The sequence below is a fragment of the Pavona decussata genome, unplaced genomic scaffold, assembly GCF_977016875.1.
Source record: "Pavona decussata unplaced genomic scaffold, jaPavDecu1.1 SCAFFOLD_116, whole genome shotgun sequence".
In the NCBI taxonomy this organism is placed as follows: domain Eukaryota; kingdom Metazoa; phylum Cnidaria; class Anthozoa; order Scleractinia; family Agariciidae; genus Pavona; species Pavona decussata.
Window position 1 is genome coordinate 172429 of NW_028145530.1, and position 17946 is coordinate 190374.

Genomic DNA, 17946 nt, shown 5'->3' on the forward strand with positions numbered 1-17946 from the left:
CTTAGCGAAGCGGTTAACTAAGAGAAATAAAAGTTGAAATCAAAGTTTGAGTAGTTTGCGTCCCACGGTTCATGTCACAGTAGGGTATACCACGGTAGTTCTTAATCCCACGCTAGTTCACGTAATGGTATTTAATACCACGCTAGTTCATGTCACGGTATTTAATCCCACAGTAATTTATGTCACGGTATTTAATCCCACGGTGGTTCATGTCACGCTGGTTCCTCTCATATAAGATGAACCAGCGTGACATGAGCTCATTGTTGTTCGTGTCACGCTGGTTCATGCCATGGTGGTTCATGCCATGGTGGTTCATCCCACGGTGGTTCATGCCATGGTGGTTCATGCCACGGTGGTTCATGCCACGGTGGCTCATCCCACGGTGGTTCATGCCATGGTGGTTCATGCCACGGTGGTTCATCCCACGGTGGTTCATGCCATGGTGGTTCATGCCACGGTGGTTCATCCCATGGTGGTTCATGCCATGGTGGTTCATGCCACGGTGGTTCATGCCATGGTGGTTCACGTCATGGTGGTTCATGCCATGGTGGCTCGCCCCACGGTGGTTCATGCCATGGTGGTTCATACCACGGTGGTTCATGCCATGGTGGTTCATGCCACGGTGGTTCATGCCATGGTGGTTCATGCCACGGTGGTTCATCCCATGGTGGTTCATGCCATGGTGGTTCACGTCATGGTGGTTCATGCCATGGTGGTTCATGCCATGGTGGTTCATGCCATGGTGGTTCATGCCACGGTGGTTCATGCCATGGTGGGTAACGTTCCAAACCCTGATGTTGGGAAGGTATTTCAATCAGGGCGGCAGGTACGCCTCAATAGGCTCTTCAGAAAAAGTTTATGTAGCTGCTTCGTTTGCAACTTATAAGATAAAGCAATGAGGTCTTATTTCTGGCCGTTTCCATCGTCTTCTCCTGGATCCAGAGGGAGAGGAGGGGGGAATAGGTATGAACCCAGGCTCAAATTCCCTGAGCGCAACTGGAAATCGAGCCTACATGTAGTCTAATTTCCACCATTATTTTCAAGGTTGTTTATGAAACTCTCTAAGAGAGGAAACCATAGGGAAATATTATTGAACAGCATTAGGAATAATTCTCATTTTTTAAGCTGCAGGCCTTCTTGAATGGAATTGTCGAAACTTGATTTTGCATCGGCATATTTCACATGAACGAACTATTAACACCTCACCAAATTATAAAGAAATTTGCCTTGTTTCATATTTCCATCCCTTATCAAGAGCGGCCACCTTACTTGTTGCAAAACTCTTTTCCCTTCAAATTCAATATCAATCCATCCCTGTACAAGAGCTTCTTCCGAGTTAATAAACTTCTATAATTGTGACGGTATGTGTTCTGTGGGATAAATAGGCCAGTATTAAAAACCTGTGTACGAACTACTTATATTGATACCTATATTCCTGCTAAATCTGGAGTTTCACAGTTAGAGTTGATGGCAGACGACTTGTGGCATCTTCCTGCTTTTTTAAATATATATGAATTTTGTTTTTCAAATTAGACTTAAAGGAATTATTGCCAATCATATCTTTTTTTATCTTAATGCTTTCCAGATTAATTTACAGCAGTTAATGAAGAATCAGAGAGAAAATGGAGCTTGAGTTTGTACCTGTGCCAAAAGAGCTGAAAGGTTATGTTATCGGTAAGGGTGGCAGTGTGATAAAAACAATTGAACAGAAATCTGGAGCAAAAGTTTATTCTACGCCAAGGGAATTGGAAGGGTTCAGAGTCAGTGGTGATGAGGAGCAAAGAGCAAGCGCGAAGAGGCTCATATTAGAAAAAGTGGTAAGTTAATTTAGCTAAAATAATATCTACGTGATAATACAGGGGTAGATCACGAAGCTTTCAGCCAATAAAGGTAGAAATGATGTCCCCCTTGCTTGACAGAAAATATCGTTTGACTTCGTTTACAGGCTGGAGGAAGAATAAAGCGCATGGAAAACAAATTCAACAAAGTCTGTTATTACATTGATGGGTGGAATCTGCCTGCCGACTGCAAACTTGAACTGGGCCAAGTGGTACTAAATACCGATATGGTTTCTCAAGGATCACAAGCGCAGTATCGACTGAAACCAGCCGAAGGTTATGAACCGCAGGTATACAATCATATTTATTTTTTCTGTTTTACTGAAGGGTCCTGTAGTAGAGGTTTGTACGCGATGACTACGAAAGTGACCTGCGAAATCAAAAAAAACCCTGAAACATCAAGAATCGTGAAGGTAATCTTTGATGACGAATGCCAACGTCAAAACATAGCTAGTAAATTCGTGTAATCAAATTCAATTGCGCGCGCGTGCTTCATATTTCCATGGTGCACGCTGATGACGTCAGCAAATAAATGCCTCGAGGAGAAAAATTTCTCCGTGAGTGACTTCGGTATTTTGCATTCAAAACCAGGGGAAAACTTTATTCAGCAAAACGTCTAACTACAGATGGCAACCAGCAAACCAGCTGATGAAGAAGATTTGCTTACTTTTTCTTTGGGATCGGAGTTTTTAACTCCCGAAAAAAAAAAACCTAAAGAAAAGGAAAAAAGCCAACAAGCAAGGTCCGTGTCATCGTGTCTCGCAAAACTATTAATTTTCAGACCCCAATTTCACTTTCTCAGGGGGAAAACACACCTTTTCGAAACAATAAACTGTAAGAAAAAACTTTTAAGGAATACTCGACAGTTTGAACAGCAGAAATCCGATAACTAACGGCGGAGAAATTGTGTTTCAAGGACACTAAATTGTCGTTTTATCCATCTCAGGTCATTATTTAAGTCACGGATTTTCTTGGTTATGTTCGAGTATTTGTGGGAATCCAGTTCACAAGAAATTACAGGTGATATTGTGGATTTATACTTAAATACTTTTCTAATTGACCGATTCGTCATATTCCCGAACAGTTTGTTTTGCGAAATTTTTGAAAACCGAGCTCTGCACGGTTAGATAAATTCACTTGAAAAAAGGACTTGCAGTTCCTTTAGATTGCTTGCGCGTTTATCGTCTCGGATTAAAATTTGTACGCGTTTGCTTTTTAGAAGAAAGACTTATCTGAATAAATTTTTCATTTAGGAAAGCTTTATTACTCTATTTTCTTTCTGTTTTCATTGATGAAACGTGACAACTGCGTAAATCTTGCATAAACAAACACTTGTCCTCACGGATAGAATTCTCCCATGTAACGCGAGAGTCAAATTTTCAAGCTTGTTTTTTTGGAAAATTTTTAATTGGCAACCAAAATATTTTATTCGATAGTTAGAAACTTTATCTATTACCCTGAAAGTTGTGGATTTTTTTTCATGAAAATGGGGTTGTTTATTACCACTTTGTACATTGGGTGAATGCTTGGAAAACCTATGGGCAACCTAGAATCAAAGGGTTTCACTACCGTGTTGAAAATGTTATAAAACAATTGGTTCATGAGTCAGCTGTACGTTCATTGAGATATGAAGCACTTGGGAAGTTTGGAGAGCACCCTTGTACGCATCTTTCGTGCACTCCAAACTTCCCGCGTGGTTCATATCGCGATGAACGCACGCTGACGCATGAACCAGTTGTTAACTGGTTGCCAAAAAACAATTTCGCGTTACATGGGAGAGTTCTTTCCGCTCGCAAGGACATGTGCTTGTTTACGCAAGATTTACGCAGTTGTCATGTTTCATCAATGGAAATAGGAGGAAATATACAACTGAAGCTTTCCTAAATTTAAAATTTATTCAGATAAGTCTTTGTTCGAAGAAGCAAAGGCGTACAATTTTTAATCCGAGACGATAAACGCGCAAGCGATTTGAAGGAACTGCAAGTCCATTTTGAAGTAAATTTATCGAACTGTGCGGAGCACGGTTTTCAAAACTTTCGCAAAAAACTGGTATTAATACGAAGAATCAGTCAATTAGAAAATTATTTAAGTTCAAATTCCCAATCAAAGCTGTAATTTCGTGTGAATTGAATTCCCACAAGTACTCGAACATTACCGAGAAAATCCGTGGATTAAGTAATGATCTGAGATGTCCGCTTGTTCGTCAGCTGGATAAAACGACAATTTGTTCTTGAAACACAATTTCTTCGACGTTTATTATCGGATTTCTGCTGTTGAAACTGCCGAGTATTCCTTAGAAGTTTTTCTTTCAGTTTATCTTTTTGAAAAGGTGTGTGTTCCTCTCAGAAGGCGAAATTGGCGTTTGAAAATTAATAGCCGGTTTAGTGCGGCACGCGTAGGATGACATGGACCTTACTTGTTCTCTTTTTTTTCCTTTTCTTTGGTTTTTTTTCTCGGGAGTTAAAAACTTTAATCCCAAACAAAAAGTAGGAAGATCTCCTTCATTAGCTGGTTCGGTTGTCGCCATCTGTTAAACTTTTTGCTGAGGTTTTCCCCCGTTTTTTAAATGCAAAATACCGAAGTCACTCACGGAGAAATTTTTCTTCTCGAGGCATTTGTTTGCTGACGACATCAGCGTGCACAATGGGAATATGAAGCACGCGCGCGCTACTGGATTTGATTATACGAGTTTACTACCTTTGTTATAACGTTAGTTCTTCTTGTGCTTATGCTTATGTCATAGTTTTCACTGATGAGAACGGGGACGACAAGCAGAAGCAGTAGCAAAAGGAAGTCCACCTTTTTGTCCACCAGTTTTCTTAACAACGAGAGGGAACTGGTATCGAGAATTCCATGAAGAAATGCTTTTCTGTGCATGTGTCCCTCCCTATGCTTATGTAACTAGTGTTCTTACTTGCTTACCTTAGTTTTTACTTATGCTTATGTCCTATTCCAGACCAGCGTTTTGTCATTCTTATGTCTTTTAACACTCGAACTATTGTTGCATAAAGTCTGGTTTACACGTAAGACGCAAGCATAAGCATAAGCACAAGCAGAAACACAAGAAACCTACTTGTAAACCGGTGCGACGGAAGCATAAGCGCCTTGTGTTAGCGCTTGTGCTTATGCTTGCGTCGTCCCAGTTTACACGTACGACACAACGACGCAAGCACAAGCACAAGCACAAGAGAATGGAACGATTTCCATTCTCTTGTGCTTGTGCTAGCGTCGTTGCGTGTAAACCGGGACTGACACAAGCATAAGCACAAGCACAATGAAAGGAAACTGAAAAACAATGACAAGTTGTCAGCGTACATTCTAGTCCGCCATGTTGAAATCAAATCTTGCGCCAAAAGGTAGTCCAGCCGCGCGATTCTGCCACATTTTCAGGCTTCTGTGCTTGCGTATGTCACCTTATGCTTATGCTCATCGCACGTGTGAACATCCTTGTGCCTATGCTTGTGCTTATGCTTATACTTGCGTCGTACGTGTAAACCAGGCTTAATTAATCTCTCAATTTTCTTCGTCCTTTTCATCAGCCTTTTCTAAGTTCTGCTTTTCGCGCGTACTTATAAACTGGGCAAAATACCTCTGTCCTTAAATTTCTACTTTTCTCAATGATTGCGTTCAGTTGTTGACGACGCTTCCGTTGTTGCGGGGTGTTCCCATTACGGGTGGTACTTAATGGTTCCCTGAGTTGGTCCGTTGTTATGTTCATGATGTTTAGGCATCATTGTCTAGCTAATCCTATGTTCGACGATGTCCAAGTTGTATACATTATGACCGAGAATGCGTGTTTTGTTGTAGAAACTCTGCCCTCCAATTGATGACTCAAGCTATCTTACAAAACTGACAGGTGACGCTTTGGAATCTCTCCATAAAATTAAAACTGAAATGACAACCAAAAAGTACCTGAAGGCTGACATGTGGTGCCACTTTGGGACGGTACTCATCCGCCGACCTGACGAAGGTATCACTGCAAGTTTTCCTTACTGTTAAAATGCTTTGCCAAAGGCTTTCAGACACTGAAAAAAAAAATTGCCTCATTTGTCGATCTACCGTTAAAATTTTATTCAGATCGATGAATCCGTATGGTCCAGTAAACTTTCGCGCTGTACTGTCTTGAAACAACCAACCATTTTATTAATTTTGCCAAGAGCTTATGATTAGTCTGTTCTTGGTTTTGCACAGTATACCTGTAGTGAACTGTTAGAAGAAGCCTTTTGCGATTGATTATTGTATGCCTAAATTTAGGGCTAAGAGCTTGTAGTAGAAGGAAGCAGACACTACTATTATCATTTCGTTACTAAAAAGATAAAATAGTCTGAATCGCATCAATAAAATTAGGCTATCAAACTCTATTCCTTTTACCTGTCACGCAAAGTGCTTCCAGTGGCCTAAGATCTCCAACGACTATCTGCTTTCCATGTGCCCCTGTCCAGAACCTTTCTTAAAATTTAACTTAATCATTATACTAATTATCATTATCATATCTTACGTTGGGGTGTACATGTAGATGCTAAAGTAGAATGGACTTTTGAAGAGGCCGCAAAAAAGTTTCTGGAAAATCGCTGGAGAGGTACATTTAATGGAGGGGTCAACCTAGACGAGAAAAACTTCGAAGAAAATATTGGCCACAGGACCCCTGAAGAATATGAAGAATATTCATCAAGATACGATTTAGCGTTCATGGCGCCATGTGGTCGTCAAATAAGATTCAAGGTAAGGTTCGCATATGATATACAGTCGAACTTCCCTTTGCGACCACCTCTTGTAAGCGACCACTTTTAGAGATTTGCCTAGAATGATTTTGGACCAGTCTTAATATACTTGTAGCTAAAAAAAGTTATTACTATGGGTTTCGATAAGCACTGGCAAAAGGGTTAGGTCTCCGCAATTACGATATGTAAATTACCCGAAATTTAGACCCCCTGTGGTCTGACCTCTGGTAAGCGACCGCCTCCCGTAAGCGACCACATATCCTTGACATTATGGGTGGTCGCTTACGGGAGGTTCGACTGTATATGGAAACTCGTCTTTCTTGGAATGGTTTCCTATGTCCTATGATTATCTAGAATACTCAAAAGCGGTTTGAAATCACGTTTATATATTGTTCTAAATCTAGCCTGTAATTTTGGCAACATTTACATAAATGCTGACGAATTTCTAAATCAAACTGCCCTTTCAATCAAACATTTGACATTTCTCTCATCAAATTCTCAGTTTTGTTGGTTTTCCTTGGCGTCTTTACTTTTCTGGTCGATTTCAATAAATTTTGCCTCAGGTGGTGGCGGGCGGCGGGTATACAAATATATGACGTCATTGGACGTAATCATTGACACGTGACCACCTTACCTTGTGAAGACGGGACAATGAGCTATCACTTGATACGAGAACGAGGTTAACATATCGCAACATAGGGAAATCCTTAACGGGGCAGGGGTAGGGCGGGGGAAGTAGTCTCTCCCGGCTACCGTCGTTCAAACCCAAAACCTCCACGACAATGTTGGTGAATTCACTCGGGCGTCCGAGGGCGAAAAGAAAGAAAACAAAACCAAAACAACAACAACAACAACAAAAACATCCACATTTCCACCTGACCAAGTTTTCACCTCTGGCTCTTTGTACAATTTTGCTTTTTCGAAGGGCTAGTCTTCTTACAATTCGACTTTTTGAGTCATTGCACATCGCAAACTTTTAGAAATGTAACTGATACCTTTTTTTTTAAATTCATAGAAACAGGTATATTGTAGTGAGCATTTATGTAATAAACAGGGACAGCAACGCGGGGCTCTTCTTCTTTTTACGCAGGTGTGGGTAACAAAGAAGGACCTTGGCAAAAAGTTGGAGGATATACCAATCCCTTTCAGTGACGTAATGAACTTATTGGATGAGGTACACTTTGAAAATGAATGGACGCGTTCCCGATGCCGTGGATGGCTGGTTATGCCATCTCGAAGATATCTTCAGGCGGACATTTTGTTTCCTGGTTGCGAGTTTGATTGCAGACTCACTATTCGTGAACGATCAGGTATTTTAAGGCATGAGCACCCGTGCTATTTATATCATGGTGTAAACCATGAAACCTTTTTGTCCCAACAATGCAATTGACAATATTTATGACCCTTTAACTGTTATCGTTTAATTTTTGCGCTTGAATTGTGAGTATACATTTTATTCTACTACAGTAGTACAATGAATAAAAATAATAATGCAGATAGACATTAGGCAAGGATCTGTTTATGACAAGAATGGTAAATGACAACAACACTAAAAATAAAAAAAAAAGACTTCCGTCTCTGTTATAGTCAGAGATGCAACTTAGAGGCTAACTAATTGGATCATGTATCATTTCGCCCTTGCTAAACGCCGCTGAGAAGTGTTGATTATCCAACGCTTAATGTCGATTCCTTTCATTAGGACAGGAGCTTTTAAGAATTTCTTTTTTGTTCGGGTTTGCAGCCAATGGAATGGATTACCTAATAATATTAAGGAGTTGAACACCTTGTTAGTGTTTCGTGCGAACTTGATTGTCTTCTTTCATCATACATTTATGCAATTTATTAGGATTTATTTTTGTGTATATGTAACCAGTTATTAATGAGACTATTTATAATATATTAGGCCGGGTTTATTCAAAGAAATTTCGTATTCTGTGTGTTAAGCTTACCTCAGATTCATTGGAATGTCTTCTGCAAAGTAATTTAATTTGAATGTGATTAAATAATACAAATGTGTTATTTTAATTTATTGATGTTTTATAGACAATGCTTTTGACACCGACTTTGCGCCAAAAGAAGACACAGTTAATACCTTGTCAAGATACCTATCAGAGGTGACTTTTGAAGATGACTTTGGACTTCGTCTTCCAGTGGGGAATGTACCTGATGGCTTTCAGCTGTCCTATATGCGATGTTCTAAAAGAGCGGTGTATGTAATCAAGGAAGGGTTTACTATTATTCTTTCAAAGGAGAGCTCGTCCCAAAGTGACGTCACAACGAACGAGTCTAGGACATCGGTATGGACCTTATATCAGAATCACTTTACACTTTTGTATTATCTTAAAAATCCCAGTTCTAAGTCTAAATCTTACACAAATTCTTAAGGGGGTTTGCGGTGGGCTTAACGACTGGAAGGCTTCTATCAGGGCAGCGAGGGAGTGGGGGTGGGAGGGGGTGGGAAGTAGTGTAGCCGGTCAGTCACGCATTTTCCAGCCAAACAACCAGATATGACAAAGATTATCAGCAGGCGTTTTCACTAGATGCTGTAATCGACTGCGAGTAAACGTTTGGACGATAATTATGTATTATGTAAGTTGTGTACCACGGATAACAACTGAGCAAAACGAGAAACTTGCTACGAGAAAATGTGAGTTCATCCGAAAAGCACTGGAAACAAGTGTTGTCCAAAGCGGCGCCTTACACGACCATCTTGATATATCCTAATGGACATGAGTTTCTACTGGCAGTACCACTGGGTGCAGGTCAGAATGGAGAACGCTGTCCCTTCTGCCGTAAGTCGCATTTAATAAGCCAGCTATCGGGCCAAGCGCTTTCGTTGTTTTCGAGTGTTTGGAAACCCGATGAACAACGAAGGATGAGTGGTAGAAATTATTTCTCTAACAAATGTAACTGGAAATAGCCTTTCACTGCTTCATTCAGAAGCTTCACTGCTTCATTCAGCCTGTAGAATGTAGTTATGTTACCTGCTTTTCTCATCAAGGTCTCTTTTCTTTTTTCTTACTTAATAGTGCACCATTGGTGTTATTTGTTCAACTTATTAGGAAAACACAATGAATTCCACACTGCTTTTACAACTTGTTGTGTGCATTCATTTATCCATTGTAAGCTATGGGTGCTGGTTGTTGCAAAGTTACAGAGAACTAGGTAAAATTGATCTGAAGAGGCAAATGCTAATTGGTCAATTTAGTATTTAAATCAAGCTACAGTTCAGAACTCCTGGAAAAGGTTTGTAACAAGAAGTTTTCGGTTGACTAAACGGTTCTTATGCGCGGACGATGCGCGGGGGAAAATGATACAACTCGGGCGTTGTTGAACGGAGAAACGGTGGGAATAAAGCTTCGGAGAGCACTAAACTATGCAGCCTGGCACTTGTTACGGACGCCACGGTACAGGGTCGTTGTAACTCGTCCGCGGAGTCGAAGTAGAAATAAATCTTCAACAGAACTGTTCGTAAACTATCGCACCAGTACACTTCTGCGTCTTATGATAACTCCCTCTGGTAATTCAAAGTTGTACAACGTACGAGCTGCTTTTATATGTTTAGAGAATATTAATTGAGTTCGGTGAGCCTTTCAACTAAAATTAGTTTTATAGTAGAGCAAATAGCTAAACGCGTCCTTATTAAAAATTTAGCCTTAGAAAGGATATTGAAACTGGAAATGAGACAGCTGATAACACTTAGAGTTGCTTATAGAAATATTGCGCTGGAACGGTGCAATTATTACTGTTTCCTGGATATTCACCGAAAGTCGATAAGAACGGGAAAATCTAAGAACCTGAATTTAAACAGCTTTCGGTCATAATTAACAACGACCAGTGTACTTTTGCTCTACTCCAACGGGTTGTCCTCGATCTAATGTTCCAAAACACCTTACGAGCACGGCTGAATAAAGTAACAGTCACTTTGACGAGTAATTCACATGTAAAGGTTAACAATTTTCTAAGAGATTGAATTCCTTTTAAACACTACGCAGTAATTGTCCTTGTGACAGGTTCAACACTACCAAGTATTAAGAACAAGAATGGAAAAAATGCTAGTATTTGTTGTGGTGGTTTATGCACATGCAGTTTTAAACCGCTTGCTAATATACTGACAAGCACGTGTGGCTTTCCACGCAGTTTTCGTGGGGTTTCCTCACTCATCCACCAAACCAGAATACGGCGTAATGGTTGACTCAAAAGAGTATGAATATGTGAGTAAGGAGTGTTATTTCTACAATGCTTGCTTCCGTTTTAACGAGAAAAATTTAATTTTGTTTAATTTTTTTATTTCTGACAGACAGATTTTCACCTACACTGCAAAGAGTGGGATGATTTACTGAATAGTCAAGAATGGGAACCGGAAGTGATAGTGGAGAAGCTTCCTGAGTTCTTCCGGTTTGTTAGGAAAGTGCAAAGTATTGTTGCTCGTGAAATGAAAGATACCGAAACAGGTAAGAAAAAGCTCTCAAAAATGATATATTATTGTGATCTGGGCTTGATCATCATGTTCACCTTAATAGTGCATAAAGAGGGGTAAAACGGTTAGCCCCTCCTTGAAGCGTAGGAAATTTGACTAAGGTCTTTCTTTCAACCGACTTCTTTTTACATGCAAGGCTTAATTCCTTAATCTTGTTATCTTACTTTGGAAAACCCATCCTTTGGTTTCAGATTGAACTTGTGTTTCTAAACATTCTTTTGTTCGTCAGTTTCATTTTGTTCATCTTTGCTTCCGTCCCTCTCTCTCTCCCCCTCCCTCTTCCTTTCTCTCCCTCTTCCTTTCTCCCATTTTGTCTTTCTTTCTTTCTTTCTTTCTTTTTTCATCATCATAATTATTATCATCATCATCATCGTCATCATCATCATCCTCTTCGTGGTCATTATTAGTAAAAGGATGTTAATTCAGTTACAGTTAGCTAAGCTAGTTTGAAGTATAAACTAAAGTAAAGTATATGTATGTATGTATGTATGTATGTATGTATGTATGTATGTATGTATGTATGTATGTATGTATGTATGTATGTATGTATGTATGTACGTATGGCAAATTCTAATAACAATAACGCAATAATACAGTGAAATGCATTAAGAGGAGGAAACTAGTAGGTACTAATTTAAGGTGATCTAGAAGTACCTGTAGATTAGACCAGCTGAAAGCGGTACGCAACTCTGTCGTCTCAACAGATCGTCGTTCGATGATAAAAGCAGCAGGCCATGATCATCATTATCGATAGCATTATCTCGCTTATCATACATATCAGTAGACACAGCTTCTCTGTTTCCACTGCACTTTTATAAGACCCATGATTTAGGCATGTCCAATATACACAAACTAGTACAGTCTGATAAAAGAACTTTACGGTCTGTAGAGACAGGGAAAGGAGTAGTCGGTCCGTATACGGCTCGTTAATGACATGCATCTCTTTAATCATCAGGGCCAGTCATACGTTTACTATCCGTACGGTCTGAACAGAATAGGCACAAACAAAGGCACCAGTTCTCAAGAGGAGAAATAAACCTTCCAAACAGCAAGAATTTCAGCAAATACAATTAACTACAGCCAACAACACTACCAAACCAAGCAAGCTATACATGCATATTTTCATTATTCTTTGAGTGTCTGCAATGAGAGTCAAGATTATCTACCAAACACAGAATGAAAACACCGCCAGATAATGTCATAAACCGCTCTCAAGGCACAAACAACAAACATACAAGAACGGAACAAAGTCACGATAAGCACCATGTGTATTCCTCATTATTTAAGCGTGTACAATCCGGTGGGCACATTAACAACCAAAATCCTTACCATACAAACGACAAACGTTGTTTTCAAGTTTTGTACAAGCCCCCTACTCCTCTGCGTGGCAGCATAAACACGAATTTTAATGTGTTTTTCTCTGATTATTTTCTGTAGTTCCTCCAGAGATTCTTGCGAGGGGACATTCAGCCTTGAAAGCCTATAGAAATGCGCTTGCTGATGGAGAAACGTTATTCAGGGCATTTCCATTGATGCTTATTGGGCAAGACCAGGCCGGAAAGACAAGTTTAAAGAAGTCGCTGAAAGGGATCTCTTTTGACCCAGAGGAAGATAGCACTGTGGGAATAGATGTTGATCTTTCTCTTTGCAAGGTGACGACTGAGACTTGGAGAACAGGAACAAAGGAGAGCGATGAGAATTCAGATGAAGCCATTTCCTTTGATTACCACGCTGCCAAATGTGTCGCGGATAGTTTGAACAAAGAAGGCAAAAACACAAAGGCTTTGATGAGTAGTGATGGAAAAGAAGTTATCCCCGAATCTGTAGTCCCTGAAAGGCCTCAAGCACTAAGTACCAGCATTCCAATCGGAAATGAAGAAGGTATGCCCACATCTGAAGGCGAGGATTCCCCATCCACCTCTACCTCAAGTAATGATGTGCACCTTGAATCACCTGATTCAAGAGAACGGAAACAAAAACACGTGAATCGTCCCATTTCGGTTGTGCCAGATGAGGTAGCAGCTGTAACTGAAACACTTCTTCAGACTGAGTTGGAAGACAACACAGAAGGCATTTATTCAACCATATGGGATTTCGCTGGACAGTCAGTTTACTATGAAACACATCCTCTCTTTCTCACGGCAAGAGCAATCTACTGTTTGGTTTATGATCTCAGCCTAAATCCAGATGACCAAGCCATCCCCCAAGTTGTAAAACAAGGTGTGTACGACGACAACGAAGAAAGTCTTAACCTGAAAACGTACTTCGATTATCTTGATTTCTGGATGCGGTCTGTGGCTACTTTAGCTAGGTGTCAAGATGAACGCATTGATGTTTTTCCAACATCCGAGTTTCTCCCGGATAAGCTTCCTCCGGTTTTCTTGGTGTGTACTCATGCTGATAAACCGTGCAACGGTATCAATCCCAAAAGGCTAGCATACAAACTCCTTGGCCGTCTAAAGAACAAGCCATATAAAGCCCATTTGGTAGATGTGTTCTTTGTGGATAACACAAAATCGGGTTCTGAGTCTGAGTGTTCTGAGGTTATCCGATTGCGACAGGAAGTGCTTGATATTGCTCATGAGCTACCTCATACAAAAAACGTCATTCCTATCAAGTGGTTAGCTTTTGTTAAGGCTCTTCAAACATACAGGGAAAATGGCAACAAATACATTTCCTTAAAGCGGGCAAAGGATATTGCGTCACATTGCGGCATTAATGAGGACCTCGAAATTTTTAAGACACTAATGGACTATTTGCATGACTTGCGAATTTTGATTCATTTCGATGACTCACCAGAATTGAATGAAATGGTGGTCTTAGATCCTCAGTGGCTGATTGACGTGTTTAAGAAAGTCATAACCGTGCAGCCGGCCGATCAATGCAAAAACAAAAAAATTCTTAAACTATGGGAAAAGCTTGAAAACGAAGGAATCCTGGATGAGAGACTGTTAGTGCATATGTGGGAGCCTTTGTTTGAGGACGGGGCAACGTTTGATGTTCTGATTGCAATTATGGAGAAATTCACCTTGCTGTGCCCATGGCCATCAGACGATGAAAGCAAGAGCTACCTAGTGCCGTCCATGTTGAAGTCACAGCCATCAGACAGAATTAGGAAACTTGTTGCGTCTGCACAGATTCCATCTTTGTTTGTCAAATTCGAAAGCGGTCACGTTCCGCCTGGTTTGTTTCCCCGGTTTGTCTTGCAGTTCTTTCAGTGGGGCAAAGATACATTTTTGACACCAGTGAAAGCTAGAGCACCACAACTGTTTCACAATTTTTCCAGGTTCTTCGTAACCTCTTCTGAAGGAAGAGTCTGTTCTGTAGTCTTTAATTGCCACACTTCGACTGTTGAAGTTGCTGTCCGTTTGGAAGATGACCTTGACACCGCTGGGTTTACCTATCCTCGTGTTGTTCTTGCACAAGTGGAGGAAATCCTTGAGGGCATGCGCAAAGGTTTTTCGTGGCTGAGAAACATGAAATATGAAATGAGTGTTCTCTGCCCAGTTTGCTGTCCTTCAGGTGTAATTGATTGCTGCGTTTCACATGGTGGAAAAAAATGCCAAGAAGAGCAATGCCTTCACTTCTGGTCCTTGTCTGAGTTACGCAGTGTTGAACGACCCGTCATTTGCACCTGGGCTGCCTGCATTCCAGAAAGTAGGGTTCACATTGACAAGTTTGCGTCTTGGATTTCCCCTCGAGGACATCAGGTAATTATTATTAAACTTATCATAAAATCCACTTGCTTTTGCGTCAACTTTCCGGGCTTGCCACCACTGTTCATGCCAAGAGGAATTTCAGGAAGTGAGGTAAAAAACAGAGGCATAATAACAAACCTTCAAATACGGTCGTCTTTATCGCAAAACATTTCTGTTAGAAATTTATAGAAAGAAATAGTGGATTAACCACAAGTATGCTGCAAAAAGTGGCACGGACTGTACTCATACTTTCTTAACATTCAATTTTAATTATAACAACTAATCACGGAAGAGGTGAATGCACTGGATAAATATGTTTGATGTACATGAATAGTTGCTATAATTACTAGTTCATTTAAATAAAATCCTGTCACAATGGTTATTTCTACAGCAATCGCGTCCTTCCACCTATCCTAGTACATCACAAGCCGCAGCTGCTCAAACGGATGCGAGACCTTCTGACAAAACACTGAAAGTTACGCTTCTGGCAAGTGAGTGGGGCTCATCAATGGGTGGCTTATCAACCATAAACAGAACACTTGCCATTTTTCTGGCAAAAAACAAACGACTCAACGTCACTTTCCTAGTTCCACAATCTTTTTGTTCTGAAAAAGACATCAGAGACGCAGAAAGACACAACATTGCTATTCGGGAAGCAGAGAGGCGTCCAGGCTTTGATGATCCTCTTTTCTGGTTGACCTTCCCACCGAAAGACCTTGCCATTGACATCGTATTGGGACATGGTGCGAAACTAGGTAAACAAGCCCAAATCATTAAAGAATCCCACAATTGCAAGTGGGTGCAGGTAGTGCACACTGCACCTGAAGAACTCGGAAAGTACAAGGAATATTCTAAAGCTATTGCTAAAGGTGAAGAGAAGACGGAAACTGAAGTAGCCTTATGCGAATTAGCAGATTGTGTTGTGACAGTTGGCCCAAAGTTAAAGGGGGAGTTTTCATCTTACCTGCGTTCGTGCAAGAAGCATGAAAATATCATTCAGCTGACTCCTGGTATATTCCATGAACTTTCAACTACAAAACAAGCAACAGAAGACTGTGCGAAATTTAAAGTTTTAGTCTTTGGCCGCAGTGATTCTGAGGACTTTTATCTCAAGGGTTATGACATTGCTGCAAAAGCAGTAGCAGAACTTAAAGACAGCTCTTGTCGTCTGGTTTTTGTGGGAGCCCCTGATGGTAAACAGGAAGAGGTTGAGGCACACTTTGTCAACCGGTGTGGGATTTCCAAAGCTCAGCTGAATGTAAGAGGATTTGCCCAAGGTGAAGAAAGATTGAAAAAGCTGCTTTGTGAGGTTGATCTTGCAATCATGCCTTCCAGAACAGAAGGGTTTGGGTTAACTGCCCTTGAAGCGTTATCTGCAGGCCTTCCCATCCTTGTCAGCAGTAATTCAGGATTCGGGGAGGTACTTCGAGATCTGCCATTGGGTAAGTCAGTTGTTGTGGAATCCGAAGACCCCAAGGAATGGGCTGAGGCAATTGCATTTGTCCGTGCGAAAGGCAGACCAAAGCGCCTTCAAGAAATGGAAACTCTGCGAGCAAACTATGGGAAGAAGTACAGCTGGGAAGATCAGTGTGAAGCTCTTGCTGAGATGATGTTAAGAATAGTTTATGGTAAGAAATGGTAAAGTATGAACACATAAGGTATGGAACTATAGAAGGCACGCTGAATTTGCCTGGTGAAGTTCCGTACCTTTCAGTCGTTGATAATGATGTATTTTTTCAGCGAGTGACACAGGCATCCTCAGAAAAAAAGGAAACCAAAGTGCTCCTATCAGGAGTCGATCCTGAGGCCTTCCGATTACTAGCTGATGCTCAGCCACTGAGCTACAGGAGACTCGTGGAAGATAAGCCTATTAAACTAGGTTTTAAGCTTTATAACAGATTTCTTAATACCTTCGTAGGATATCCAATTTCGTCTATTCGAGGTCTGCTTTTGCTTTATTTTCGTATTGAACTGAAAGTTGTTTGTGACGACCCTTTTAAATGTCACTTGGTGGTCTTTGAAATACTTGATTTTTTCCTTTAGAGGACTCAAGCAACTGAGAGCATAGTTGTTTCCCGTGGAACATAAATGACGGGCATGGTTCCTTCAAGTCCACAGACAGAGAATTGCCAGCCACAAATCGTGTTTGATAGACTACAAACCACAAAACACTGCAGACCAGTAAGAGTCATCGTTCAGTTAAATACAATTGTCGGATACGGTGTTCTCTGGATAGAGAGAATCGGTAAGGTCGGAGTTTGTGTTATCGCCTGAAAACCGAAGTCTGAAGTGGATAAAAAAAAAAACCCGTGGCCTTCATAATTTTCGCTATCATGCGAAATAACTGTTATTACCCATAACCTTACCTGTGCGTGTGATCGGCTGTCTGCAGATACAGTCAACTATCGTTTTGTTGAGGACATCCCAGTGTTACGGATGCCTTGTTACTACTACACAGACGGGAGCTAAAGCCTGGGGAAAAGTTGCAACGACTAAAATATCCCGCTATTACGGACCCACGCCGGGAAAACTACTGTTTACATTTTCGTCATAGCGGACACCGTGCGGGAGCTTCGTGTATATAACAAATTTTGAACATATTTTTTGTTCTTTTTCATTTCTTCTCCTAGCGGCCGGATTCACAAAGGCTTCCTAGGTTAAGATGTATCTTATGTATCTTTTGTAAACAATATATAGCTTATCCTTCAGTCCAACAACAACCTATTGCTTAGAAACAATACACAGGATAGATCTTAACTAGCCCCTTTTTCTTATGTTGCTCTTTTTTGTAGAGAATGAGTGCGACCGATGTATACTAATAATGTAGCTATTTTTCTTTTTAAATACCTAGAACCTCAGTCCCAAGGCAAATCCTCGATTGATAGTTTATTGTATCCCACAAGTTAACTCAGTAACGGCTACCGCACGTTTGATTATTTTCTATTTTACGATACAAATTTGGTATAAGCGTAGAATTATTACCAAAAAAGAATCCTACAGCCTTGCTACAACGCTGGGCTAAGGTTTCAGATAGCGTATATAACATGAAATTGAAGTGCAGTGTGCCATAGTACAAAAACGGTTCAGGTTCGCTTCTGTTCATTGGGAAGCTTCTATGCTTTATAAGGTCGGTAAAGACGAGAGGACTAGTTTCTGAAATTTTGTGAGCTACCCATTTGCGTAAAAACATTAAAAAAAATGTCTCAGGT

The 17946-nt window shown here is 40.6% G+C and overlaps 1 protein-coding gene across 1 annotated transcript in view; it reads left to right on the plus strand.

Moving 5' to 3' along the window:
- Positions 1–17351, plus strand: part of LOC146469825 (uncharacterized) — a 24917-nt gene extending 7566 nt beyond the window's left edge. The window contains exons 2-11 of the mRNA XM_085122806.1: positions 1586–1817; positions 1946–2128; positions 5646–5808; positions 6355–6560; positions 7650–7869; positions 8603–8856; positions 10860–11013; positions 12477–14749; positions 15129–16365; positions 16781–17351. Coding sequence (XP_084978932.1) covers positions 1623–1817; positions 1946–2128; positions 5646–5808; positions 6355–6560; positions 7650–7869; positions 8603–8856; positions 10860–11013; positions 12477–14749; positions 15129–16365; positions 16781–16797 — 4902 coding nt within the window. The 5' untranslated portion in view covers positions 1586–1622 and the 3' untranslated portion in view covers positions 16798–17351. The remainder of the gene's footprint in view (positions 1–1585; positions 1818–1945; positions 2129–5645; positions 5809–6354; positions 6561–7649; positions 7870–8602; positions 8857–10859; positions 11014–12476; positions 14750–15128; positions 16366–16780) is intronic.
- Positions 17352–17946: the final 595 nt, after the last annotated feature.